Here is a 22,876-nt window from a genome sequence, read left to right on the forward strand (position 1 = left end):
GTGACCCAATTCTCTCAGAGTCTTGTTTCATGTGTTATAAATGTAGAGATATGTATTCTCTATGGATTTTGTCAAAGGATAAATGATTCTCCTCCTACACCCTTTCCTCTGGATTGGCGTTTGACTATTAGGTAGCGTCAGTGCATACAACAGCACACCAAATAACAAGTGAAAGGGAATAATAGCTTGAACTATTTTTCATAAACTGAATCTCTGTACTGATTATAGAACACATTGTATGCAAAGACATTTTTTTTTAATATCTCAATGTGGATAATCGAAGGCTGATATATCTAAATTCCATGAAGGCATGAAATGTTGACACTCACTAAATAGGCCACTGGTAATGTTAATACAAATTCAGATTAAAGAGGGCTACAATTCTTTGACATCCGTCCTATTGAAAGGGAAAATCTGTATTGCCACTACTTGAATCTGAGAGGACTCTGCAACTACTCTGACCTATAGAATTTGGCACAAGTGCCATGTTTGTGCCAATTTGTAGGATAAGCATTAAAAGACTTACCATTTCTCTGTGTGTTTGTGTGTGTGTCTCGTGATAAAGAAAATCTAAATAAATAAATAAATAAATAAATAAATAAATAAATAAATAAATAATGACTTAACTATTTCTACTTCTTACCTCTTGAAATGCTTGCTCTGGGCAAAGCCAGCTTCCCTGTGAGACAGCTCACCTATGAGACGTTATGCCATGAGAAATCCCAGGATAGCCACGTAAAGAAAGAAATCTCAAGCAGCCACCACGACTACGGCCCTCTCATTCCAGGCATCAGACCTGTGAGTGAAATCACGTTCCTAGGACTTTATCCTCACCAGCTATTTGACTGCAACCACATAAGAAACTCCAAGGGAGAACCACTCAGATGAGCCAACAGAGCAATGAAACAAATAAATAAATCATGGTTTTAAGCCACCAAAATTTGAGGAAGTTTGTTAAGCAGCATATCAGACATATTTCCTCCCTCAAAACAGAAAAATAAAGAAATATTAACTCTTAAATAAGATTCAACTTGTATATGATCGCCTATCCATACAATATTACCAGCAAATATCATGTAGTTTTAAGAGTAATATGGAAACAAACATCAAAGATAAAATACTAGATTACATATAATCTGTTCCTGAAGTGTTTTTTTTTTTAATTTATTTATGATAGTCACAGAGAGAGAGAGAGAGGCAGAGACACAGGCAGAGGGAGAAGCAGGCTCCATGCACCGAGAGCCCGACGTGGGATTCGATCCCAGGTCTCCAGGATCGCGCCCTGGGCCAAAGGCAGGCCAAACCGCTGCGCCACCCAGGGATCCCCCTGAAGTGTTTATAGCCAGGAATAGTTAGGAATTCCTAGAGAGAAGGCATGTTAATACAAGAGATACAAAATTAACAGTGTTAATTTTGCTTTTATATGTTTTATATCTTCAGAGTATTTCTGCTCTTACTCTATTTTTACTTCAACCACTTTTCTTTATATTATTCTTTTTAATAATTATTTAGTCATTCTTTATAATAATAAAAAGATCAATTTGTATTCAAAGGAAGTCATTTCTTGCCAATCAGGCATCAGGTAAGAGAAATGGTTTTAGTTTTGTATTTGTATCCACAAAACCAAAAACCCTCAATGGGGGTGGCTAGGGTAGCAGCAGCAATTTATATGCACAGTAGTATTATACTATGTTTCTGTGCAGACAATTCAGAAATAAGAACAACAACAAGCTTAAAGACATATCACATTATATTAATTGAAAAAGAGTCATCATTCTGTCCTCTCCACTATCTAAACTTATTTTCTGTGTCCCAAGGTTAGCTTTGAGTTATACAAACTGAAAATTTATCTAGAAATAGTGGAATGGCATCCCTGCTTTGTAAAGTATTTCATTTCATTGCACTTCTTGCCAATTTTAAAATCCATTGTGGAACTTTGTTCAAAATAATTTTTGCCATTGTTTCATTGTTTCTCACCTTTTTACTTCCTTGATACCATATTTTTCTTCCTACTCTCACTATAAGAAGGAATTTGGTACATGCCATTAACAATGCACTACTATACTATTACTAAAGTAAGATTTTCATACAACAACAATGTAATGTCAATTCTGAAACTAGTGAAACAAATTCTATCCCACATTTACTTATCTGAACATTTCAAAACAATTTGTATGGTCTGAATAAGACATGTTTTGTAATTTAAAGTATGATTATTGTGAAAGACTGATGAATTTATTTGAGCACTTAAGTGATAAAATTTCTCAGGGGTATAACAAGACGTTTTCAACCATCCTATAGTGTGAAGCTGAACTTTTTTATTTTCTATATATATTCTCTTACCAAGGGATATGTGAGGAAAAGACAGTCAAGAACCAGAAAGTTATATTTATTTTAAAAAATATACAATCTTACAACTTTGAAATATGTACATCTGAATCTCCCTCCAATTTCTATCAAGTAAATGTCAGAATTATGATTATAGAGCCACAATAATATTTTTAGTTTAAAGCATTAAAATTGGTTGTTTTGTCCATGGTACACAACCTTAAATTGGAATTATACAAAGTTATTTGTTTCGTCTACTTCTTTTAAATAATTAAATATTATTTTATCAAATGCATAAATAACCTGAAAGCTATTGTTGGCATACTGTCCTCTATAGAAATCAACTAAATTCAAATTACCCAATAAAACTAAACCTATACACGATCTCAGGGTCATGAGATCAAGCCCTGCATTAAGCCTGCAACCTGCTTAATATTTTCTCTTTCCCTCTGCCTCTGCCCCTCCTGCCCTCCCCTCTCTCCCTCTCTAAAAAAAAAAAAAAAAAATACATAAAAAATAAAATAAACCTATAAATTGATAAGCACTATGTTAGGAACCTCAGTTTGTCATCAGACAATGGGCTTATTTATTTTAATCTTCTTAAACTTTTAAAACTGAACTTTTGGTCAAGGAGCATAGTATATTCGTTTTTGCCCAAATATAGTCAATATATTTATTTATTTTACGAATAAAAAACAGATCTGTTACCGTAATTTTGTATGAAAAATACTACAAAAGAGTAGTAGGAGAAATGGGAAATTGCCATGGATTAATTCTGCTAAGGGGATCAGAGATGGCCTCAGTTAGTGAAATATCAGTGCTGTGGTTTGTAGGAATTTGTCAACAAGACAAGAGCAGGAAAAGGGCAATTGAGGCGAAGGATTTAGCTTTAAAAAGCACAAAGAATTTCAGAGAATGTTCAGAGAATTTCATGTAATCTTGGGTGGCTAGATCATAGAACAGATGGAAGGAGAGGATGAAGGTGACATTAGAGTTGGGTTGTGTTAGGCCCTGAATGTCATGGTAAGGAATTCCTTTTTTATCCCGAAAGTGATGGAGAGCCAATAGAGACGCTAAGGCAAGTGTGAAATGAACAGAAATATTCTGACATCAGCATGTAGAATGTATGGGGCTGGAGAGATGAGAATAAAGAGCTGGAAATAAGGCCATCACTTGAGCAGAAATGCAAGGAGTAATTGTATAATGGAAAATGAATTACATATCGTTCAACCTTTATGAGGAATGCCAGCATTTTAGATTTGCTCTTTGAGGGATGTATTTGAATAATTCAGTTAGCACAATCTCTACAGGGCATTTTCAATTCTATGTATGGTCTATTCTTAGACTGGCCAGAGGTATTATTCTATTCACAATGCAACCTTTTCCACAATAAAGAGTAATAGCTTTTACCTCATATTTGCTTTTCTGCTAGAAGAAACATTAGACCTAGCCTTATGAGTTAAAAAAAAATACTGTTCTCATTTATGGAAAAGTACTATGTGTTATATGATGTATTGGTTAGAAAATTATGCACTTGAAAATATACAAAATTTAAAAATATATCCAAAAATAAAGTGATGCCTTTACCTTCTCCATTTTTCAGGCAGGAGCGAAAGGGATTTGTGTTCTCTCCATGGCACTGGTAGGGATACCATAAACTACGAGGGAAGAAGTTTTGATAGCATACTATATTATGTTTACACTAAGGACTAGTAGGCAAAATGCAGGCAACTGAAACCAAGAAAGAAAAAAAAAACGTATCAAAACGTTGGAGTAAAGTGCCAAGTGAGATATCTTCCTCTGTTCAGAGTACATGTGTGTCAGTGTGTTTAGTTTCCAAATGATAAATGCACATGGGGCATCTTGACAATAATATTATTCCACAGCAGACATGGCCCTTACTTAATAAATGCTGCCACTGATTAGCATGTATCTGAACACTAATGATACAGATTCATGAATCTGTTTGCCTAGAATACCAAGCTGATGAATGTTACCCTAAAGAGTTTTCAAATGAGAACATTATCCAAACCAATTTTAATTAGATGACAGTATTTCACATTTTCCAGAATAAAAAGAGGATACCACTTAAGTACTCACAATATATATGTATATTTGACTTTAAGAAAACATAATTGAATATGATGGCAAGATTTCCATGTAATTTTACTGGTGAGAGAAATCAATTTTCAGAATGCACAGGGGATGATAATAGTCTAGGAACCACTGTAAACGAGTTCATGATTATTGAACCACCTCGGTGTTTTTCATAGCCAAGCAGCCAGCAGTCATCTCTGGCTTCCAACTAATCAGAAAGAAAATTAAAATTTTAACTATTGTACTTCAAAAATTAGTCATGCAGAAATTATTTACCAATGATTAAAACAAATGGAATTAGTATAATATATACAATTGAAGTAATCCAATTTGAAAAGTTGTAATACCTCTACATGTTCCTTAACTTACTCTTCCTACTTCTTTTTTTTTTAAGATTTTATTTATTCATGAGAGACAGAGAGAGAGAGAGAGAGAGGCAGAGACACAGGCAGAGGGAGAAGCAGGCTCCATGCAGGGAGCCCTACGTGGGACTGATCCCAGGACCCGATCCTGGGACCAGGACCATGCCCTGGGCCGAAGGCAGGCGCTAAAGCACTGAGCCACCCAGGGATCCCCTACTCTTCCTACTTCTGTTTTTATATTCATGTTGAGAATAGTTTTGTTTGATTTTGACTTCCTCTTTTTTCCACATTATTCTATATCCTCTACTATCAATATTGAAAATAAAAGGCAGGCACTTTCTACTTTCTACCTAGCATTCAGTTCAATTGGAAACAGGATCTGGTGATCAGGGAGACCTATAGAAAAAAAAAAAAAAAGGCAGAAATCACTCACAACAAAGGTGCTATCTATCCACTTTCAATGTTCAAATTCTGATAGAAATGTTCTCACAGGACTAGGAAATTGCCTTTAGCTTGGGCTGCTGTAACAGAACGCCATTGACTAGGTGGTTTAAACAACAGAAATGTATTTATCACAGTTCTGCCGGCTGGAAGTATAGGATTGGGGTGCCAGAGTGGTCGGGTTCTCTGGGCTGCAGACTTCCAACTTCTCAGTGTTGGGAGAGAAGCAGAGATGGGAGAGAACAGAGAGAAAAAGCAAGCTCTAGTGACTCTTATAAGGGCATTAGTCCTCTTCCTGAGGGCTCCACCCTCATGACCTCATCTAATCCTAATTACCTCCCAAAGGCCCTATTCCCTCATAACATACGTGGGTGTTAGGGTTGCAACATACGCATGTTGGGGAGACATGAACATTTAGTCCATACATGAACAAGTACAATTCAGTGTGGAAGGGACTTAATATCATAAAAGTAAGCAACAACAACAACAAAAAAGAGTACTACATGTACTATGTATTTTATTAGTACGTATTTATACAGGAACGTGTGTCTATGTGTGTGTGCTGTGGAAAATCTGTGATCCATTTTTTTTCTGTCAGGTACATTCTCTTTTTTAAAAGCTACAAATCAAAAGCCTGAATTTTTCTTCAGAAAACAGTTGTTCAGAACAAGGAGGGTTACATTCAGAATGTTTCATGATACATTGTAAAATATAAAGACAAAAACAAAACTTGAATTAAAGACATCAGAGTGTTCAACGCACTTCATCTCATCAAAATAAATACAGCTCCTATTCTGAATTAGGTATTAAAAAGCATAAGCGCACAAATTTTTGTAAGTTAACCTCATTCAGCTTCTCATTTACTTTGGTCTCGTAAGTTAGAATTAAGTCATAGATTGCTCTACTTTATTCATTTTGATGCATCAGAATAAAAAAAGACATGTATGTACATTTGATACCTCTTTAATCCGTCAAAATCACATACGTAAGGTTCTCATTGCACCACTTCAAATATAACAGGTCCTAAGTAAGACTTTTCTTCATCCATATTACCCACAAAGAATTTTCCAGACCATGAAAACTTGGCAAAACTACAACCTGATGGTATGGGTCATGCAGGGAACTAGAGGTAAATGAAAACTAGGAATACTCATGAATGAGGCAAGGTTTCAAAAGTGAAATATCTGGGGCACCTGGTGGCTTAGTTGGCTAAGCCTCTAACTCTTGGTTTCGGCTCAGGTCATGATCTCAGGGCAGTGAGAGATTGAGCCCCGCCATGTCTGACTTCACGCTCAGTGGGGAGTCTGCTTGAAATTCTCTCCCTTTCCCTCTTCTCCCCCTCAAATAAATATTTTTAAAAATAAGTAAAATACCATATCGAAAACAGTCCTGTGGCCAACTTAAAGGAAGTATATTTATAAACAGAAAAAAGTTATGAAACAAAAAAAATCCCAAAGATAGTTATGTTTATTGTTTTGAATTTAAATAGAAAAAAGCATTAGATACAATGTTTATGTTTTAATAATCCCAGAGCTTAGCTCCAACACATATATCTTAAAATATAAGTACCTGTGATCAAATTTGATAGAAATTTAAATCCTTATTATTTTAAATACTCATCCACTAGTAAAAAGAAAATGAAACCTGAATTATTCCAGAATATTATGCTCAGATATAAATTCTGTTTTAAGCCAAGGAAATTTATTTCCATGAATACTAAGTTTAGCTTTGAGAAGCAAGAGAAGTTTGCTTAAAGGACATTAAAAAACCATTTCCTGATGAATTATCTTAAAATATAAACCAATGTTTCCATGTTTTTAAAACAAATTGCAAAAAACATGGAGATTAAAGAGTATACTTATGATGGAAAAATAAAAGTGATGAAAACTTTGCAAAAATAAAATCATAATGACTACATGGTCTTTACTATAATATATTGTGGTGATGATCTTACATAAAACCATCAATTTCAGGGGGTCAAATGTGACTTCTATAAGCTCAGGAAGTGTGTACTTTGTAAGAGAACTGTCTTCCCATGAAATCAAAACACCTGTATCTCATCCAAATTTTAGATATTAAAAATAAACATGTCTAAAATAAAATATGTTTCGAATTATTTGCTATTCTGATTCAGCAAGAATAATAAAGCTCAAAGGATAACAAATTTAGTTTTCATGATATGATGAAATATGCATTATCTTTCGTTACTCCCATAGTGAGAAATATTTTTAATTGTGCAATTTAACAATTTAAAATTATTCAAAGGACAGGCAGATAGATTTTTATTCCTCAGTCTGTGCAACACTACAGTTGAAAAACCAAATAATACTCTATTCCTTCTTCAATTCTCAATGTTTTTAGCATAAAATTGTTGAGGAGTTTTCATCATTAAAAGATACACCCGTGGAAAATTTGACCTCCTATTGCTGTGGCCATTCATTGTCTTACAGCATAAAGGATGGCTTTACCCCAAAACTGGATTTTGATTCATTTTCCAGTAAAACTTCCTTAAAATTATAAAGCCCTTCATCAACCCACAATAATTATACATATCTAGAAAAATGAAAGTTCCAATTTATTGTTCTGTCTGAACTAGGAAACGGTCTACATAATCAGTAAAATGACAACAAACATGCTCCAGTATATCAGCAAGCATCTGCAAGGACTGAACGCAGCGTACCATTTACAAGTACGGGAGGGAAAAAATATGTCAAAGATTAACTGCAATAATATTTATTTCCTACTACTACTACTGTAATTTCCTTTCTTTCCCTTAAAGGGAAGTATATGCATCAACTGTGTTATCACAGATTTAATCCAGGTTTCTTACTTGATTCCAGTCAAGTAAGATACACAAAAGGGAAAAAAAAAAAAAACCCACAGAGCTCTGGTTGGCAGTAAAAGAGATCATTAAAAGATACTCTGGTCAACCCCTGGCCTAACAGAAATACAGATGATAAATGGTGATTCAGTTGAAGATGGTGAAATAAAAGCAATTCACTGTTCTCCTATGAAATCCTTCCCAAAATAACATAAATAATGAAAAATCGGGGGAAAAAAAGAACAAAATGAAATCACATCTGTAATTATAAGTAATTGACAATGAACTGTGATAAATAGCTTTCAAACAGAGATACATTTTGCACTACCAGGAGAAAGGACGTTCCCTGGCACACATCATGGATAGTGGATTTCACTCAATGTCATGGTCCTGAGACATTCTTCACAGACTGTTTGAAGCCATCATGAGATGGAAAACGGAGAGGCAAGAGAAAAACAAAATCTGTCTTCATACAAGTCCAGTTACAGCTCCCCAAATGGGGGGATATGGGGATAAGGAAAAAGTTGCCGATAGACTGTATTTGATAGTTGTGAAGCAGCATGCTGGGTAAAACAGACTGCGTTAACGTGAGAGACAGAAGGGAAGGGAAGACAATCAGGAGAGTGTTAACAACACAGAGAAAGTAAAACTGGGAGAGTTTTACACTGTGAGCCACGTGGAGCACCAAATGTCAAAAACAGAGGAAAGTATGGTCCCTGGGCAGAAGTTAAAACAGATCTGGGGAGGTGGGCTTGGAATCTGAAATTTAAATAGCTGCTGTGGGCTGCTATGATTCATTCTCCTGCCACTTCCCACATAGAGTTCAGTAAATAGCTGGCTTCATTCAGTGCTTAATAGAAAGAAATCAGCCTGAAACACAGGCAGGGGAAGCAAAAACACAATGAAAAAGCAGGGGAAGTTCATACCAGAGGAAAAATAAAATTTTTTTTCAGGAAACAGGAAAATTTTATATAGAGTTATTTGTAGTCAAATTACAGACATGCTTTCGTTAATAGGGGAGTGAGAAGTTCAAAGAAAAGATAACGTTTTAAGAGATTATAAAAATGGTAGAAAGAAATTAAAAAACGAAATGGCACAGACCAAGAAAGCAGTGGAAAAGAATAAAACCAGTATGAGGTTAAAAATTACATTAGAGGTTACAAACTAGAATAAACACAACTGAAAACTCACTGGGGTTATGGTTGACAAAAGTTGACAATGAATTTATAAATACAAAAGTGATCATAAATATATTATAGTTACAGAGGCAAAAGAGATTGGACATAATTAGCAATTAGAAAGAAAAATTATTTAGACACACGATAGTAAAAAAGCTTTCCTGAAATAAAGACTGAAATGTGGAATAAAAAGAGTCCCCAGAATTTCTTGCTTTATTCAGCACTATCTAAATTTCAACACTCTCCCCAGTTTCGCTCTAGTATTTTTAATCTGAAATATAGATAAAGGTAGATTCGATGGGGGTTTTTTTCATTGTTTAACAACATTCATATATGAAATATTTGGCTCCTAAATTTATAAAACTGTCTCTTAATCACTCACTCACTTTACACTTCTATACAAACATATCTACACAGAAGTAACTGGCATGATATTCAAGAAATATTAACACTTTTAGGGGGTGGGATTTTGAGCTTGTTTTTAAATTTCTGCAATGCCTATCTTCATTTTTAACAGTTATGTATCATTTTCACAAATGACAATGAAATCATTGGGATTTTAAAAAGGAAATGAAATGCAAAGATTAAGGGAAAAGAAAAATGAGACCTCTCAATACTTATATTATCTCCAGATTCGTGGCCCTCTGTAGCGTAGCAAATACAGCAATCAAGTGAGTTCTCTAAAACAGAAACATAGCACATTCGTTTCATCCTATTATCCTGAAAGATTTTCAATAAATTGCCATTAGTCCAGGATCAAATCCAATTTCTTTAGTAATTTACACGAAACTCTCTAATCCAGCTCCAGCAGGTCTTTCCAACATCAACGTCTTTCACTTCCCCAGATTCACCTTCCCTCCTGAGAATGATTTGTAGTAAGAGTTCTACATGCTTCAGGTGGTGGTAAAAATGTGTTCTTGTTTGTGGAAGTAGGTAGAGGAACTGGAGCTCCAAATTATTCCACATAATTCAGTTCAAAATCATCTCTGTGAAGCCTTCCCTGCCATCACTCTTTTTTCCTCCCTATATACAGTTATAAAATTATGTGCCTTTTCCACCCTCAATATCAGTGCCAGGCTGCGATATTTTTAAAGCCTGATGCAAAAGAAAAAAATTAATAATGATCCCAGATTTACTTAAAACTTGGGTATTTTGTTAATCATAGATTTTTGCATGGATTTGATTTTTAAAAATAGTCTTCCAAAATATTATTTATTATGATTATTAAGGTTTTTGATGACCCTCTCTGTTTTTTGTGCTCTGGGTAAGGGCTCATTCTTATCACCCTAGTCTTAGCCCTACTCTATACCACTGAAGCATTTAATACATTCTGTAGTTACTTGTCTACACATCTATTATCACTACCAGACTGGGACCACATAAAAAGAAAAGAACCAGTTTCATTTCTCTGTGCATATCTAAAAATCGGCATAGTACCTAATATGGAGCAGAAGCCCATTCAGTAAGGATGAATAAATATTCAGAAAAGAGAAATAATCAAATTCTTTAAAGAATAAAATCTTCCACAGGGAAGAAAATATCTATCTAACCTAAATGGAGAGGGATTTTTTTTTTTTTTTGGTTGTTTTGCTTTTCTTTTTTTAAGGTAAGGGAACCTTAGCATGAGTCAGTCATGAACTTAAAATAATTAGGCAGTGAAACGACAATCAGGCTTTTTCCCCATAAACATCGACTGTGGCACAAAGTATTGAGTGTGTCTATTCTAAGTATATGCCTGTATTTAGTCTACCATGAGGATCAGAAAATATTAAAATTAAAAGAAATCTTAGAAATTATTTAATTCTCCCATCCTCTTACAAATAAGGAATCAAGCCTACCAAGGTGACGTGACTTGTTTAAAATCACAGTAGAGTCAGAACTTGAAATGAGGTCATCCTCGCGTTCTCCACTTGGTGTTTTGCACTGGAGGTTGTTAACAAATCTAGTAGTTCACCCCTGGAAAACTGAGAGTGAGGAGTGGGGATTCTTTTTTTCTACATTGGGCAGATTGAGCAGTTCATGGGTAAAATAAACCACAACAAATTTTTTATTGTTTGAAACACGGTCACTGTTAAGGTGATGTGACTGAAAAATGACCTTCCGATGTTAATTCCAGCCACTTGCTTTTGATTTTGTCACTGGCCTCTCTGTGATTCATTTTCATGGGTAAGAGAGTGGCTCCACTCTTTCTGCCTACCCTAATTCAAGATTTGTGGGGTCTGATTTAGAACATACACTATTCAAATATCTGTATATGAACAAATGCAAGTCATTTTTAACTGCAGATTAATTATATAAAAATAGTATCATACCTAGTCATGCCTGGAGTAAATTGGAAGTAATATCAACTCCTACTTGGAGTTGAAAGCTAGAATATAGATACTGGTACTGAATAAGACAATTCTGATTTTCATCTTTAAAAGATAAGACATACAAAGTTAACCATTCTAACCAGAATTCTTCTTCACAAATTACCAAGACCTTGAGCTCCCCTAATGACTCTTGTAAAATTTGCTACTGTGACTGGTTCTTCACAAAAGTGTTTATTTAATGTAGCTCTGAGTTACTGGAAAGCTAAGAATGATGACCAAAATAAAAGATTTAGCCATGACTTGATCTGATGAAATTGAGTTACAGAAAATAAACTATGCATTCTTATTATCATTAACATAGTATGCAAATGAAATAATTCCTTTTTATTATATTAATGATTAGACTTACTGTTCAATTCATGCTTCACATTAACAATTGAGAATCCTTAATTTTGCCCTTTCTCTTTATTTTTGACCACCTAATTTATTTTAAAATCTTCTTCAAATACAAAGAAGAAAATTACAGGTTCACCTGGGGGATCCCTGGGCTGCAAATCTATCACTAATTTTTATCCCTTTAAAATCTGTAAAATTTATAGAAGAATTTTTTTTTTAAAAAAAGGGAAGCCAATAAGATATTTCTTAAGAATAAAAAAAAAAAAAAAAAAAGATATTTCTTAAGAATAGACCAATGGATAAGCGAGGAGTATATTCCTCACTGAAGAAATAAGGTCATTTCATTGGAATAATAAACAATCACAGTTTCCAAAAATAATTACAGGCATTGTCCTTAAGGCTAGAATCTACTCACATTCATAAAATAACTTATGATAAGCTTTTTTGTACAAGTGCTCTTTATTAAATATATACATATATACAAATTTTATTTGGCCTCATATTACTGGCATCAATTTTTAAATAAGGACTTGGATTGGGTGATTTCTAAGGCATCTTTCAGCCTTAAAATTGTTAGTGATTCTAGGACATGCCTAGAGTGATAGCCAAAAAAGGAATTCTCAGATATAACTCACAATATTTGGCATTTGCACATGTTACATACAGTTCTCATACACAACCATTCCAAGGCAATGCAATAGCTGAAAAACTAGTGGCAATTAATAAATGTCATTTCTTTTCTAAAATATAAGAGATTCTTCTTGGAAGGTGGCCATTTTTATCAAAATGTTCCCCCCAAACATCCGGAACACATTCATTCACACAATCCAGATCAGAAAGAAAGAAATATAGAAGAAAATCTGGAAGCAACACAACAAAAAACTAGACCTAGATTTAGTGTCATAAGACAGCTGCAAGAAATTCAATTAAGTTGTTAAGCCTATGTAATGAAAAAGAAAAGTTAGTACATGAAAATCCTGATAAATTGCTTAACAGAGTCAGCAGAGTCCTACCCCTTAGCTATGATTTTTCTTCTTTCCTCCATTCCTTTGCTGCTCTTTTAAAAATACTCACCTTAGTTATGAAACTGTACAAAAACTGCCCTCCCCCCAAAACACCAAACTTCCCAGAAATACAAACTACCAACACAAAAACTTTCCAGAAGATTAGCATCTCACCAGCCATATAGATCTATGTTGGGAAAAGCATCTAAAAGGCCTTGTATTGAGTCCCTAATTCTGATGATTCTAAGATTCTGATCGAATTCTATCTTACTATTCTGATCAAATTTGAGACAGATACTTTATATGATCTTACAGTGCCCAGATTTCTCCTCTTAGGTAAGCAGTGCTTCTTACTCAGAGAGCAATCTGTACACATTTTCATTATATTTTGAAGTCAATTGCTGAAGCTGTGCTAATGTGTTACCCTCTATTAATACAGGAGAAGCAAATATTTTCAATATGCTCTCAGACTCTAAATAAATTTCTCCCATTAAAGAATGCAATGTCCTCTGCTAGTTTATGGTTCATTAGCATGCACTGACTGTTCTACTATTCAAGTAATATTGTAGGTAAAGGTGAAAGAGCTTTCCTAGAGACACAGTGTCTAGCATAGTGCCTGGAACACAGTAGGCTCTGAATAACTATATGTTAAAGAATACATAACTGAATGAACTACTATCAAAAAGAATTCATACAATGAGATAAACTTTGGCTCAAAGCACAGATTTTTCAAGTCAAGTGTTTAAGTCCTGTTTGGCCAACATAAGACAGGGAACACATCTTCCCTGGTCTCTGTTTTTGTTTTTGATGCAGCAGAGGTTTCACACACTGGTATTTGTTTTGTCCCATTTCCTTTTAAAAATGTTTCATTTAACAAGGAAAGTCCTTTTCTTGCAGATACTAGAAGGATCTCCAAAGGTCACCGCGTATGATATCCGATAATTCTGATTAAGGGCAGTGCCACTGGGAAATTAGGGTGGTTGGTTGATATTCATAGTGTATATTAAAAAATGTCATAGTCTGTTTTCAAATTTCAATGCATAAATATGTACCACGTATCTCTAATAGCCCTATTTCTCTTGACCCAACTTTCCAGGATGGTCTGCAATGTTCTAATTTGAATGCTGAATTGATTCTATTCAAATCATTTTTCTGAAATGAAAGATGGCTCACTCTCTCTTCACTGAGGAATGAATTAACTCTCCCAATAACTGGCTTGAATTTTTTAAATGTAAAAATTACATAGACTTTTTATTTCAATAAAGAACAATGGTTTAATCTTTAAAAACATTTAAAAAGGCATTCTGCATTAAGTTCATCATCTTTTAGGAAACTAACAACAAAATTACATTAGACTCTCTGACTTCTCCATAGTGTCCTTAGATAAATAAACAACCCAATAGACCATGTTAAATGCCCCGAATGTTACTGGAAAGAGAATACGGGCGTATTTGTCTATTTTGCTTGTGCCAGATCCAGACGGTGGTGGAGCAGAGGGAGGAGTAGTGGCTGACAACTTCCCAGAAGCGCCTATGGTATTAACAGTGGTCTTAATTCGCTCCAGTCTTGATCCAAACACACGGTGGGTAGAAGCAGATCCAACAGAAGCCTGTTGGGACACATACCCAGTTCTACTAGGAGTAGAGGAAGGAGCAGATAGAGGTGCTCTTGCAGCAGATATTGTTTCAGCTGCATTTGCATGGCTGAATGGGTTTGGACTGGCAGCTAAGTAAGACTGTGGTGTGGCTTCAGAAGATCCTTGAATAACTGTGGAAGATTTGCTCGAATGGTTTCCCACCTCAGTTCTGTTGCCAACATCAGATTCAGAGTGAACTGAGGCATTTGTTCTTTTTCTCATGTTCAGATTGGCATTTGTGTTCTGAAAAGGTATATTAAAAATTACATTGATTATGTCACTTTATATAGATTTATACAAAATTTAAAGGGATCAAAGAACTAAAATTAGTTGTTTCTATAAAATAAGTTTTTATCAACATGTTGTAGCCACTCAGCTTGATGTAAAAGCTTACAAATACCTAACTAAAAAAGAACATGAATGTATTTGAAACTCTGAATCAAAAATCTTCTGTTTCAAAATATTGAATTTAAGTCTATAGAAAATGTGGCTTTTAGAACAATAAACTAGACTTATGCTTGATTTTATTTTAGGACTTCCTGATGATAGCTGTACAACTTCTTTGTTCTGTTTTATCTAAAATGATATTCTGTGCTAGGTTGTATACCCTTTGGTGAATTTTATATATGTTTGTTTTATAAATAGGAAGAACTGTACTTACACTTGTGCACAGAATAACAATAAGAACCATCCATATGTGCATGACATTCCTTTAAAAAAAAAAGTGAACTCCAAAGCTTAAATTTCCAAATCCCTGAAGTTTATTGTCATAATCTTACATAGGCAATCCTACACATTATTATAAAATCTGGAAATCCTAATGTATTTTTTCACCAAAATAATGAAAATACAAAGGAACATTAATTTTAAACAAAATGTTATATTAGACATGTAAACAGCATCACCATTATCATTGCATAAGTATCTGAATTCAAACTATTTACCATTAAAGGGTGGTTAAATCCAAATGGAACTACTATTTTCCATCAAGCTATTTCATGTGTAGAACAAGACCATCCTTGAATACAGATGCATGATAAAGATTAAAATTAATTCTCCTTATATTGTGACAGGCACTATAAATAACTGGATAGCAACTATAGATTGTCCATGCTAATGAAGGAAAGCAATGCTCAAAGGATTCCCAAAATAATCATGCCTGTCGTTAGAATATACCATGATTCTTTTTGTAAAAACATTTCCTCCTTGTGCTTATTCTAAACTACATTAAGGGTAAATGGTAACTGCCTTCTATACTCTCCCCTTACCATTTTATGAAACAGGTGGTGATTGAGGAGATGAAGGAGGGGAAGAAAACCAGCTCAGAAGTGGGTGATTAGAAGGAGCCAGCCTACAGGAATATCACAGATAATATTATATACAATTAACTGAGAGCTCATTTTACAGAGAAATGTTTGCCTACAAACATAATCCCTCTTCAATACCACACCCATCAAGTAGGTTGAAAGTGTTCAATCCATATTGAATATATTTGTGGATTGGGACTTCAAGCTTGCTAAGCAGAGAAAGAATAAAAGCCTCACAAAATTTAGAGCCAAAGTAAGATCTGAGCGGTTTAGAAAGTATTCTTCATGTCAGGCTAGAGTATTCTTCTCAACAGGTTCAGTTGAACTCATGAGATATGGTAGTCTAACATATGGCACCTAATTTTGGTGAAGACAACTGAAACCAAAATTGACATCAACATAAAAGCTAAAGATACCATGATTTACCCTGCACTCTTCCTCTACAAAGCACATTGTAAATGTCAGTTTAATTCTCAGATTTTGAGTCCCTAACAGAAAAGAATAATAGTTAATTGATTAACATCAATTTTGAAATGTCATACAACAGTGAAGAATATAAAGAAGGATAAGGTATATATCCACATTTAAAGAGTTTACAATGCCATTGACAAAATGCGTACCCACACACATGATGCAATCAAAAATATAACAAAAAGTAAACTATAGTGAAGGTCAAGCTGTAACCAAATGATAACTATACTAAGAAGAGAAGGGAAGAGAGCAGTAACAGACCAGTTAAACAAGCGGAAAAGAAACGTATGTTTTCAAATATAATCTTATATTTACATACTGTCTTCTTCCCCTACAAGTTAGGTTGCCCATGATCTTTAGAAAGAAACTCCTATATTTCCCAAGACTAAATTCTAAGAATTAGAGACTTCCACTTCTGGCCAAAATGGAGTACAATGGACTGAATTGTATGAAGTGGCAAGAAAAAACAATCTGGACAAAATATGTTTTTTGAAGACACTGAGCATTAGGCAACATAGAACCGTAATCATTGAGAGAGAAGAAACAACCTTGAATGTGTTTCCATGCTACAGAACAGGAAAGGAGAATTCAGGAAAAATATGACAAATTCCCTGAATTGAGGACATGCAGCTAAGAATCCGAGGAAATCAAGGTGGCTAGAGTTCATAGGAAGAAGTAACTGAGAAGTGTAGGCTAAGAGAGAGAGAGAGAAAGAGAGAGAAAGAGGATTCCAGAAATCTGAGAGTCCCCAATGCTTGACTATTTTAAGTACAGATCAGTTTATGAGTATGAAGTCCTACCCAAGGCTGCAAAAAGAACGCCCTAAAAGGATTAGAAGGAATGGTATGTGGCACACACAAAACCAGGGATAATTCATGTTCCCACCAGCCAGACTGTAAAATCTCACCATTCATGTAGCATTTGGTAGAGTACTAAGAAGGACCTTGCTACAGTAATATGAAATAATGAGCCCTAAATGCAGCTCTAGTCCTGCTGAATGAATTTTAAAAGTAACGTCTGAAAGGATGAAATTAACTCTCAGCTGGGCCTCAGGAGAAAGCACAAGAACGTTCATAGGATTCTCTTTTCCCTCTAGGTCAATATCTTTCTGGAACCTCCTGAAATCTTGACTGTAAATCATGTTCTATATTGGCGAAAAATTTTAAAAATTGCAACAAACTTTCCTCCTTCTTTCGATATGAATGTCCCACTCTTCCCCTATCAAGAGATGGGGTTTATCTCCCCACCTGGCTTCCTCCTAACTTTCTCTGGCCAACAGTATGTGGTGGAAGTGATGGATGTGTCATTTTTGTTTTAGCCTTGAGAGTTCTTACTTGCTTCCAATCTCTCTCAAAACACTGCCATCAACACCACTAGAAGAAGTTAGGACTAAACTAAAAACTAAACTGAAAAGATCCTTTGGAGCAGAGCCAGTCAGCCCAGTGAGGCTATCCTAGGTCACCCAACGGCCACCAATCACTAAATACACGAATTTGTCCCAGCTAAGGAAGGATGAACTGCTCAGCCAAAGCCTAATCAAGATCAGGAGAACATCCTAGTTAACCCATACACTTGAAAGCAAAAGTAAGTATTTATTGTATGTCACTGAAATTTTGTTTGTTATGCAGTCTTATTGTGGTACTAGATAACACAGATAGTCCAATTACATCAGGAGTCCTAACAGAAGGTATTGCCAAACTGCTTGTGAGGGTGAAGCTCTCAAACATTCTGGGGGGAAGTAGAAAGCTAGCCAGCCCAGAATTCATCTAAGACCATTAGGGGGCCCTGTTGCCTAACTCCACATACCAGCTGAAGGACCAAGATATTTTGCCCTTTATAATCCCATTACTGAAGAATAGCAGTATTTTAAAACTGGGAGAAATTCTAAAATTCCAGTTCCTCATTTTACAGTAGAGGAAAGTAAGAGTAGAGAGGTTATGACTGGCTGGAAGCCATACAGCGAGTTACTGACAGAGTGTTTTGCCAAGTTTTACAGACTCTTGATAAATATATGTGGAGGAGACATTAGAGAACTTAATAAAGTACACCAATCTCTGTGAGTCAGTTAAGTATTTGCAATAGTCAAGTACATTGTTGGGAACTTACTCAAGACTTGGAAATCAGAAGAGAGTACAGCATGGCCTTTCAATGTCACAGTGGAGCGTTGTTTAACAAGTCCACCCAAGGATTATTAAGCCTGTACATGGGAATTTGCTTGAGTTTGATTTCGCTATTTAATATTGGATTTGAGTGCAAACATTGTGAAAGTTAACATGTTAACTTGTAGATTCCTGTCCAGGAGAACAGACCACCAAAGGTTATGTTATGGTTTTGTTGTCCTATAGGATATTATTCACTTCTGTACCTAATCTAGTATTTATTGTCGTACTCCATTTTTTAAATGGCCACTTAGAATCATCAAAAAGATTTTGAACCAGTTTTACCACTTATGTGGTTCCCTCATTAATTAATGAGTTGGGTAAAACTTTGACAGAAGCCCTTTTTTTTTAAAAGATTTTATTCATTTATTCATGCAAGAAAGAGAGAGAGAGGCAGAAACACAGGCAGAGGGAGAAGCAGGCTCCATGCAGGAAGCCCGACATGGGACTCGTTCCTGGGTCTCCAGGACCAGACCCTGGCCTGAAGGCGGCGCTAAACCGCTGAGCCACCTGGGCTGCCCAACAGATGTCCATTTCATATTTGTATGAGTTCTTTTCGATGGTTTGAAAATAATATTCTGACTACATATGCTATTATATTCTCACAACATCTACTATTAGGCAACTTATAAATATCAAAGAAACTATGCGCAGACTTGAAGAATATACCTGGAGAAAAAAAATGATCCCAAGCCAAAGAGATAGGGTCCATCTCAGATGATTGGAAGAAAAGATCAAAGATGCAAGAGACTTCATGAAAACAGAGGGAGTGGCATGAAGTGTGCCCTAGGTTTACCACTCCAAAACAAAGATCAGATCTTTTTATTCTTAGTTTAAAAGTATTAGTAAGCTTCTAGAGTATAGACTTCTAGAGTATAGACTATCTTGTTAATCACTGTAGGAGAGCGCACACAGCAGACACCTACGTCATTTCTTAATAAATTCCACTGAAATGGATAGATTATGGAATTGAAAGTGTCAAAAATGTTCTATTTGACCTCCAGATTATCATCCCTTTGCTTATGAAGTAGATTTCTAGAATATTGCAGATAATGCCTAAGGCATATGTTACCTTGATGCAACCCCAAGTCTGACTAAGAATGCCAATGGAGTCTCAATACTCTACGCATCAGGACCCACAGAGAGGAAAGCAGAATTAGACTGATTTGGGGCTTAAATCCTTGCTTTCTACCAAGCAGCCAAATAATACTTGAGTTATTTTGTACTTATGTCTCAAGGACTACTCAGTAAAAAGTGGTTGTCATTTTCCATGGTGACAAACCACAAAAGAACTGAAAAAAATCTGCTGACCTACCTGGCACAGGATTCACTAGGAATACTATTCATACAGCCCTCGAATTTTGGAACAACTAATGTGTCAGAGTGATGTAATGTTGAGGCATCATCATTATTCAGCAGACACAGTGGCTACAAACAAGAAAAGCACCTAAGCTTCATTTGATTTTTAAAAAATGACTTGGTTTGAAATCATTTTGTCATTAGTCACAGTAGCCCAAAGCAAGGAAACTAGTGGGATAGGGCTGTGAGGTAGCAGACTCGAACATTCCCAACAAATCAAAGCAGCAACAGGCAAACAGGAGCACATCCAAGCAATTCGTCAATCATGACTATGATCTGACACAGTTTCTAAAGAAGTTTCATCAACTGCAAAAAGAAAATTTGTCTCAACTTATGACTCCAGCAGCAATGAGATAAAATGGCTAAGAGGAGCTTTGCAGGATACACGCTATGTTCACATTGCTTGCTCGGGAAGCTGATGAGGTTTAATAACATGTAATTTAATCCTTCCAAATTAAAAACAAACAAGCCTAATAATGAACAGGTTTATCTTCTAGAATATCAATGAGTCAAAATATTTTTTTAAAAAATACAATCATGTAAAGACATTTATTACAAGCCATCTTGACAGGACGTTAGCCACACATCTTACTTAATAAAGAAATAACCAAGTACAGTAGAGCGGCTGAAACTAAACTCCAAGATAATGATTTACTGAAGACTACCAGTAGTGTTTTTAGAAAATGCTACTGCATAGAAATGAAAAATATCACCTCCAAATAAATATGCTAAATATTTCATAAATAGTTACCAGGGGACTCAATCATACATTGTGAACAACAAAATGTAGAAATGAAAATGCTGAGTTCTCTATTTATTATATTTCATTTTCTCCCAATGTTAGCATTTAATTCAACATTTGTATTTCCATAAGCTATGGAAATACTACTTTCAATATCAAGCGCTGGGATAAAAAAATTTATGTCTTCAATTTGAAATTGCCAGAGAACAAGACCTTACAAAATTCATTTATTTTGTTGTTACATGTTTAGAGACTGAGAGTTTAACTATTAGGATGTCTTGAAGACATGCAATGTGGTCATTAATTTTGTTTCATAGCGATTCCTAGTGCTCCTTTTTATTCTCTGATGCGTTGTACATTAAATATATGGGTCTAGTACAGGAAATCTCTTTGTCGGAGCTTTCACTAGTCAGAGCAGAAGTTCTCAGGTTGATCAAGTGGGCTTGACCAGAATGCTACCTGCAATTGCTCCAGGATCTGCATTCACCAATGCTTCTAACATAACCCTGGAGAGGGTAGTGGGCAAAGGACACTCCATTCATTTCATCCAAATGCAAACACTAACCTGGATGAATCTTTTCTTGCTTATAAATGAAAAGCAGCATTAGAGTCATTCTAAGTTTTATGAGAATAACCTAGGATGCTGGGGGGCTCAGTCAGGTAAAGCATCCGACTCTTGGTTTCAGCTCAGGTCTTGATCTCAGGGTCGTGGGACTGAGCCTCAGGATGGGCTCCATGCTCAACAGGGAGTCTGCTTGAGATTCTCTTCCTCTCCCTCCTTCTCTGCCCCTCCTCTGCTGGCATGTGAGTGTGAGCACACATGTCCACTCTCTCTCTCTCACTCTCTCACAATCTTTTTTTTTTTTTAAAAAAAGATTTTATTTATTTATTAATGAGAGAGAGAGAGAGAGAGAGAGAGGCAGAGACACAGGCAGAGGGAGAAGCAGGCTCCATGCAGGGAGCCCGATGTGGGACTCGATCCTGGGTCTCCAGGATCACACCCTGGGCTGAAGGCGGTGCTAAACCACTGAGCCACCCGGGCTGCCCCAATAAATCTTTTCTTAAAAAAAAGAATAACCTGGGAGCTAGTTGAGAACTCCGTTTCAGGCCTATTTGCAGGAAGTCTTATTTAGTTAGTTATGCTATTGCTAAACATCAAACATCAGAAATTGGGAAACACTGGCTAAATAATTAGGATTATGTGCCCCCAAATCAGACAGACCTGGACACAAATATTAAATTTGCCATTTACTAGCTGTGAGATATCTGGCCAGTTATTTAACCTCTTGAAACCTCAAAACCCCTGCCAAAACAGGAGTAGTAATGGTGCCTTCCTCATAATGAATAAATAAAACAATGAATATAAGGTACATAGAGTGTCCTGCACATAGCGAGCATCAAATGAACATTATTTAGAAATAATCCAGCAGAAGGCAGATGAGATTCTATCCTCAACAGAAAAAAGATATATCACTCAAAAATAAATCACTACGGTAAACTTTTAGAAGATATTTTCTATATTCCTATAAAAATATGGCCACCATTTCTAATAATCAGAAAGGTGGAGGAACACTGGAACAAGGGACAGTCTGTGGTGTAAGAAGTCAGCCACGAAAAGGATACTGCTGGCTGAAATTAAGTCATAATCAGATAAAACCCTGATCAGATAAAACCAGTGTCTTTATGATAGAAGAAGAAACACCACAGAGTTCCTTCTCTACACCAAAAGAGGATACAAGAAGAAGGCCGCCATCTGCAAGCCAGAAAGAGCTCTCACCAGAAACCAACCCTGCTGGAATCTTGATCTTGGATTTTCTAGCCTTTAGAACCATGAGACACACATTCCTGTGGTTGAAGCCATCTAATCTGTTATTTTGTTATGGCAGCCTGAGCCCACCAAAACAATTAGCTAACTTCAATAAAATTAAATTTAAGGGACATATATTTTAAGACTTTTAAAATAGTGAATATTAATTAACCTTGTAAGAAAAAAAAAAAAACCTAAACAAACTTCCAGCTCTCTCTTTTCAGATTTTTTTCTTTGTTTCTAGTCGGTTCTCTTCTCCTCTGGGTGAGTATATCTCTCTGATAACCTCAAATATCCTGGATAGAGTTAAGATACAAGACATACAGAGAAATACAGATGCCTTTGACAGGAATTAAGCCTTGATTTCTTTATAATATTTAGTTGTTCTTGATGACTAAAAATACTTTCCTATATACCAGAAAGCATCTACATTCTTTTCCTAAAATATCCAAATTG

General features: G+C 35.5%; 1 protein-coding gene across 2 annotated transcripts in view; it reads right to left on the reverse strand.

Annotated features, from left to right (window-relative positions):
* GABRA4 (gamma-aminobutyric acid type A receptor subunit alpha4) overlaps window positions 1-22,876 on the reverse strand; it is a 218,538-nt gene that overhangs the window by 143,654 nt on the left and 52,008 nt on the right. Inside the window, exon 9 of one of the 2 annotated variants that reach the window (XM_025435560.3) lies at window positions 5,726-14,818. The exons of the other annotated variant lie outside the window; for it this stretch is intronic. Within the exon in view, the coding sequence (XP_025291345.1) occupies window positions 14,285-14,818 (534 nt within the window). The 3' untranslated portion in view covers window positions 5,726-14,284. Of the gene's footprint in view, window positions 1-5,725; window positions 14,819-22,876 lie in introns of those variants that run through there. 2 annotated transcript variants of the gene reach the window in all.

This window comes from Canis lupus, chromosome 13, assembly GCF_003254725.2.
Source record: "Canis lupus dingo isolate Sandy chromosome 13, ASM325472v2, whole genome shotgun sequence".
In the NCBI taxonomy this organism is placed as follows: Eukaryota; Metazoa; Chordata; class Mammalia; order Carnivora; family Canidae; genus Canis; species Canis lupus.